The sequence below is a fragment of the Coffea arabica genome, chromosome 10e (genome assembly GCF_036785885.1).
Source record: "Coffea arabica cultivar ET-39 chromosome 10e, Coffea Arabica ET-39 HiFi, whole genome shotgun sequence".
In the NCBI taxonomy this organism is placed as follows: domain Eukaryota; kingdom Viridiplantae; phylum Streptophyta; class Magnoliopsida; order Gentianales; family Rubiaceae; genus Coffea; species Coffea arabica.
In genome coordinates, this window is record NC_092328.1 from 22010254 (window position 1) to 22017931 (window position 7678).

Genomic DNA, 7678 nt, shown 5'->3' on the forward strand with positions numbered 1-7678 from the left:
CTCCCTAGAGCTTGGCCAACATGATGAAAATGAAGAAGAAATGAAGCCAAGAGATAGATAAGAAGATAGGAAATTGGTTTGGTCAAAGTTGGATGGATTGTCGCCAAGTGTTGCCGCAAGATTAAGTCTCAAATTTTTCTTCTTTTCCCTCTTATTTTGGTCAAGAATTTCATCCACTTTAAGGATATTTTAGGGTTGATTTTTCTGAAATAAAAGCAAGGAAATTAAGGTAATAAAGTAGTGTTCAAGTGGTGCACTCAATCGGTAGCAAATGGTGCACGTCGGTTCAAACCGATTTTCCTTAACTAGCCCGTACTAGTGTTTTAACTCATGATTCACTAACTTATTATTAGCACTTCTAATCACACACTTTCTCTTACTTAATACTTGTTCTTATCCACCAAATTTAGTACACACACCTCACCAAGTAATCACACTATCGAAATACGTAAAAACCATAATTTACGCTAACTATAAAACTAAAGATGAAACTCTTGATTCTAGGTTTTATTGCAACTATGGAGGATGTAAATGAGTAATAAAGCTATTATAAAGTAAGTTATTCAAAATAAAAGGGAATTTTAAGAAAATAAGAAGAATTTTGCAAGTTCTCACAACTATGCCTTAGCTGAAGGAGAAACCGAGAGAGACCCGTGGAGACTTGGGAGGAGATGAGGAGCCTAATGAGGAAAAGGTTTGTGCCAAGCTACTATAGCCGAGACTTATACCGACGGGTACAAGCTCTCACTCAGGGTTCCATGTCCGTCGAAGACTATTACAAGGAAATGGAGATGGCCATTACGAAGGCAGATTTGCGTGAGGATGACGAGGCCACCATGGCCCGATTTTTGCATAGCTTGAGGCCCAAGATTGCCGAAGTAGTGGAGCTCCAACACTACCTCGACATGAATGAAATGCTAGAGAAGGCAGTTACAGTCGAACGGCGCCTTAAGAGGAGGGGTAGTGCACGACAAGGCACTACGTACCAGGCTGGAAATTGGCGCACCCCTCAACCAAAGAAGGAGGAGAAGGTCACGGCCTCCTCTAACTTACCAAGGCCGAGTGCCTTTGCTCCACAATCACAGGTGAAGGTGACATCCAAACCCGGAGTTGAGGCTTCCAAGCCACGAAGCCGAGACACTAAATGCTTTAAGTGTCAAGGTTTTGGTCATATCGCCTCCCAATGCCCCAACCAAAAGACCATGCTTTTGTTGCCAAATGGGGAGGTTGTATCAGATAAGGAAGGGGAGTATGAAGGAATGCCACTTCTTGAGGAGGAAGGGAATGATTCAGGTGAAGAGTTACCTACTCATGAGGAGATTGGTTGCTTGGTGGTTCGAAAGGTTCTCACCACTCGAGCCAAGGAAGAAGAAATGGAGGTGCAACGGGACAATCTTTTCAACACAAGGTGTCATATCAAGGATAAGGTCTGTAGTGTTGTCATTGATAGTGGAAGTTGTGCCAATGTAGCTAGTCTACTCATGGTAGAAAAGCTAGGGCTTCCAGTTGTCAAGCATCCAAGACCTTACCGCCTTCAATGGTTGAACAATAAAGGGGAAGTCTGCATGTTTAGGCAAGTGAAGGTGCCATTTCGGATTGGAAAGTATGATGATGAAGTCACTTGTGATGTTGTGCCAATGCAAGCAAGTCATCTCATACTTGGGCGACCTTGGCAATATGATCGAGACGTCGAGTTCAAAAGGAGAGCTAACAAATATGTCTTTATGCATTGTAATAGAAAAGTAACTCTTTACCCCTCACCCCAAAACAAGTGTACGAAGATCAAATGAAACTCCAAAAGGAGTATGAGCTAGAACTAGAGAGAAAAAAATGAGAGAAAAGTGAGGAAGAAAAGGGAGAGGGTACAGTCGAACCCTTAGGGAAGAAAAGGCAACAAATGGGTCGGCCATGAAAGAAGATAACAATGGGAAAATGAGCTTGCTAGCAAAAGCCAAAGATGTAATGCAAGCTTTGTCTTCCAACCAACTCTTACTCGTACTTGTATACAAGGAAGAGTTGGTCATTTCATCTATACCTACTAACTCTTTGCCTTCCAATGTTTTATCTCTCTTGCAGGAGTTTGAGGACATATTCCCAGAGGACGTGCCCGATGGACTACCACACCTAAGGGGAATCGAGCACCAAATTGACCTCATTCCGGGAGCCCCACTGCCTAACAAACCCGTCTATCGGATGGGACCTGAGGAGACAAAGGAATTGCAAAGGCAAGTGGAGGAATTGCTAAGGAAAGGTTGGGCTCAAGAGAGTCTAAGTCCATGTGTTGTACCAGTGATTCTCGTGCCTAAGAAAGATGGGGCTTGGAGAATGTGCACCGACTGTAGGGCAGTCAATGATATCATGGTAAAATATCATCACCCTATCCCTAGGTTAGATGATATGTTAGATGAACTGCATGGTGCCGTTATTTTTATCCAAATTGACTTGAAAAGTGGTTACCACCAAATAAGAATGAAAGAAGGAGATGAGTGGAAAACCGCTTTCAAAACTAAACATGGTCTATATGAGTGGTTAGTAATGCCTTTCAGTTTAACTAATGCACCTAGTACCTTCATGCGATTAATGAACCATGTTTTGAGACCTTTCCTTGGAAAGTTTGTTGTAGTTTATTTTGATGATATTTTGATCTATAGTAGAAGCTTAGAGGAGCACCTAGAGCACCTCAAATATGTTTTTGAAGTACTTCGAAGGGAGAGGCTATATGCCAATCTTAAGAAATGCATATTTTGCACTGATCGTGTGGTGTTTCTAGGCTATGTTGTTAGTGCGCAGGGCATTCATGTAGACGAAGAGAAGGTTAAACCCATCCAAGAATGGCTGACACCCACCTCTGTCAGTGATGTGTGCAGCTTCCATGGCTTAGCAAGCTTCTACAGCCGCTTTGTGAAGGATTTCAGCACATTACAGCGCCACTCACCGTAGTCATGAAGAAGACGAGAAGTTCTTTTGGGAGGAAGCACAAGATAAGGCCTTCCAGTTGCTCAAACACAAACTCACACATGCACCACTTCTTGTAATACCTAACTTTGATCTCACTTTTGAAGTGGAATGTGATGCATCAGGTGTAGGAGTTGGAGCCGTCCTTATGCAAGGAGGAAGACCAATCGCATATTTTAGTGAGAAATGGAACGGTGCCGCGCTCAACTACTCGACCTATGACAAAGAGATGTATGCCTTAGTCCGTGCATTGGAGACATGGCAGCACTACCTGCGAGCACGGGAATTTGTTATCAAGACGGATCACGTGTGACAGCCCCACCTTCCCCTAAGGCGTACCAAAGGGGTCAGCGGACTGCCTGCCCAACTCTCGCCAGGACTACTAAAACAGTAAAACAGTAACTCAAGTCGTTCGGGAATCTACCAGCGCGCTCAACCAAGCCAACAATCAAGAAACGGAAAAACAAAAGTTAAAACGTAAAGTGAATAGTGACTACCACGTCACAATCCGCCGGGACCCAATCGAATACAAGTAACTTTTTACAACCCCTGAAAGGAATATATACAAGCCAAATATAATTCATTGAACATGAGTACACACACACTGTTACAAACCACATTCGTGTGGTTACAAGCCAAAAGGAAGCATTTAAATCCCAGTACAATTAAGTTTCCAACTATTGAGGAGCTATACAAAATCTCTCAACTAGCTCTACTCAACTCATTCTTCAAAATCAAAAGTCCAAAAGGTAAATCCCTGTAAGGAAAACAAAATTCACGGAGTGAGCTTTCGCCGAATGAGGTACCATCACGTACATATACCAAGAACACATGAACACATAAACACAGGAATATTCGATCCAAATACGTACGTCAAGTAAGCAAAAGCAAAACACCCAAGCATAAGGAATAAAAGGATACGGATGGCTCTCAAGAGCCCTTTTCCTCTTTTGCCATACTTGATCTCATCTCATTGACCCTCCGTCAATGTACACTAGGTAATCATGACCGTAGACTCCTCTTTACTCCAATTATCCGTCCACCTCACTTTCCCCTTACCGGGCCTGAACACCACACAGTACAGAATTGGTATTACTCGAGTATACCGGAATTAAGGGTCTCATACCCAAAGATTCCCAAATACAGTCCCCATGGCTTGTCAAATGTCCCCGACCAAGTCCTTACTGGCTCGAGTCCATTGACTTCCAATGAGGTAGAGTTCAAAGTGAACAGTACAGATCCAGAGTTACAGTAAAGGTCGGTATCCAAGCGACACCAAATCAAGTACAGTCAAGAGTGTTCAAGTGATATAATAAACAAACAAGTAGACCAGAGAGTACGAGAGTGGTAAAGTACACCCTCGCCTCCTCTAGTCCAAACAATAATCAAAACTAGTCCAAGTCACAGAATTTAAGTACAAGAAAGCCACGGTATAACAAACATGTGAGTAGTACACTCACCAAGTCAAATAAAGAAATGTCACAAGTTTTCGCCCGACGTGAGCCTCGGATCACCGGCACGTCCTATAATAATCAAGAAAGTACAATTAAGACCCAAACACGAGTCGAATACCTTTTAATAGGAACTATTAAGGTAAGACTCAAATATAGCTTGGAAATAAACAAAAATATAACATTTAGGGTTAAAAGTAGGAACAACCCCCAAAACCGTTCATTTCCATTCCATCTCAACCCAACTCACAAGAATCTATTACCCTAGACACTTGGACAGCATTTCCCCTAAAATTTCAGCTTTTCCAACCTACAAGACAACCAATAAAAGCCATCCAATACAACCACAAGCATCCAAACAATATATAAGCCATTCAATATAGTTCATTGGGGTCATAATACCCCTCAATTATAGCCAATTAGAAGCTCAACTATCAACCATAGAAAACCCCCAATTAGAAACCCTAAATCTGAAATTTCCGCACAAGCGGAAATTTTCCGCAATTAACCACAATTAACGCACAAGAGAGCTATTTAATACCATTTAGAACCACCAATTCAAGCTCAATCATAGCCATCATAGGAAAACAGAAAAATTCCAGAAAAAATCAGAAAATTAGGAAACTTCACTCTAATCCACCGAATCTTCCGTAAAATCGCATAAATAGCTACTATAAGGCACCAATTGGCCAAAATTAATAACAAAAGATGAGTTCCAAGCAAGATACCTTAGTTCTTCAAGAAAGGTTGTAGCTTAGGAGATTTTCTTCCAAAACAACACCACCAAGTTCTTCAAAGACCCTTAGCAAGATGATTTTATGGACTAATTCAAGAAACAAACGGCTAGTTTTCAAGATTTGAGCAAGATTAGAAGATGGAAGGTTGAAGAATTCTTTCCTTTGTTGGCTAGAGAGGTTCGGCCATGAGGAGATGAAGAATGAAGACAACTTGGTCAAAATTAGACTTTAAGTAAAGTAAAGAAAGTTAAGTCAAAAGTTAGGTAAGGTTAGTCCAACAACAATTGGACACTTGGCACTTTATTTTTGCTAGAGTTATCCTCTTGTCCCTCCATGATTAAACCATATAGGTAACCTCCAACTATCTCCTAATCCCTAGTAATAAAATCCCTTTACGCAAAATTTAACCTAATGGGCCGAATTTCTCTCATTTAATGCACTAGCGGGTCCCATGTCCAAAATACGTTCCTAATTTTCTCACGAACTACCTTATACTAGAAAAATGATTTAAAAACTATATTTACTGATAAAATGTTGATAAAGGTAATATAATAAAGAAAATAAAAGAAAACGGGTGCACAGGAACAAAATAATAAATAAATAATATATATATATTTTTTTCTGGGTTCTCACATCACGAATCTCTCAAGCACCTAAAGAGGCAACAAAAACTGAGCAAAAGACATGCCAGATGGGTTGCTTTCATCGAGTCTTTCCCATATGTTATCAAATACAAGACAGGTAAGTCTAATGTTGTAGCTGATGCTTTATCTAGAAGATATGCCTTGCTAACTGCATTAGATGCTAAACTCCTAGGTTTTGAGCTTATGAAAGAGTTGTATGAAGAAGACATGGATTTTTCGACTGCTTATGTGAATTGTGGGAAGTCGGACTTTGAAAAGTTCTATGTGCATGATGGTTTCCTGTTTTATCTCACCAAGTTATGCATTCCCAAAGGATCTATACGTGACTTACTTGTTCGAGAGTCACATAGTGGTGGCCTAATGGGACACTTTGGTGTCACCAAGACATTAGCTATATTACAGGAACATTTGTATTGGCCACACATGCACAAGAATGTGGAAAGGATTGTTGAAAGATGTGGAGTGTGCCACAAGGCTAAGTCACGGGTCAACCCAAATGGTTTGTATACTCCCTTGCCCATACCTAACCAACCTTGGGTTGATATTTCCATGGATTTTGTGATTGGTTTACCTCGATCTAAACGTGGTCATGATTCTATCGCCGTTGTAGTAGATAGGTTCTCCAAGATGGCTCACTTTATTGCATGTCATAAAACTGATGATGCCTTGCATATTGCTGACTTATTCTTTAAAGAGGTTGTTCGTTTGCATGGCATACCTCGGACTATAGTGTCCGATAGAGATGTTAAATTCTTGAGCTATTTTTGGAAGTCTTTGTGGGGTAGGTTGGGAACCAAGTTGTGTGACAGCCCCACCTCCTCCTAAGGCAAACCAGAGGGTTCGGCGGGCCGCCTGCCCGGCTCTCGCCGGGACTCAGTCGTTCACTACAGTCCTCAAATAAATTACAAGATAAATCTCAAATATTACATCAAATTCTCCAATAATTACATATCAAAAGCGAAGCGGAAACAATTCCCAACTATACATAAAATGATTCCAAATCCAAACTGTACAAGATATAGGCCATCCAGACATGTGAATAAGCACAACAAGTCCTTCCTTCGCTTTGAGCCCTGTGGAGGGGAATAAAATATTTTTGGGGTGAGCTAGAAGCTCAGCGAGTAACCGGTAAAATCATTAAACAAATATTTTTCACAATGTTGCATTTCGATCATTTCGATGATGTCATGATTCAGAGATCAAATGTTCGTTTAGTGCTCTCGTGAGCCAGGGAAATCATAGCACTTGAACACCCAACGCTCAAATAGATCATTTAACATTAACATTAACATTAAGAGGGAGCCCCTTCTTGAGCTCCAGATAAACATGAACATTAACCATAAACAGAGTGGAGACGTTGGTGTCCAGCACAAGACTTTCCCAGAATTCATTGAAGCCAAATCATGTCATGAACTCACATGCAAACACGCATGATATGCAATCGAGTACATAATGCAAGAAACATTTCACAAGTACTTTGGAAATAGTTTAGGGTCACTCACCTCCATGGCTCAGAAATCATCCATCAAATATCATTGCCTTGCTCAAATCCAAGTCTTAAATCACAAACTCAATGCAAACAAGTTCCTTCAAAGTTCGGACAGCACTTCCCCTGAATTTGTTAACTTTTCCAGCCATCATGGCTTCATTATTTCCTCATTCCATCCCAAAGGTACACACACAACAACAAGTTCATCCAATAGCCATTCAGCAAGCTCCAAGTAGTACTAGTACAAGTCAAGCTAGGGAAAAGTCCGGAAATGAAAGTTAAGCTCAAAACCAGAAAAACAGTTTTGACGTCATTTTGCGGTAATGGCACCAAAGGCGCTACGATTATCGGATGAAGGTTCAAGACCCACCGTTTCGAAGCTAAGAGATAGGGTTACAATAT

At 41.0% G+C, this 7678-nt stretch overlaps 1 protein-coding gene across 1 annotated transcript; it reads left to right on the forward strand.

Moving 5' to 3' along the window:
- Window positions 1-671: 671 nt before the first annotated feature.
- Window positions 672-6593, forward strand: LOC140015169 (uncharacterized). The gene is made up of 5 exons (XM_072067072.1): window positions 672-1742; window positions 2077-2361; window positions 2791-2936; window positions 5835-6483; window positions 6573-6593. Exons 1-5 carry the CDS (start codon window positions 672-674, stop codon window positions 6591-6593), a joined length of 2172 nt encoding a protein of 723 aa, XP_071923173.1.
- Window positions 6594-7678: the final 1085 nt, after the last annotated feature.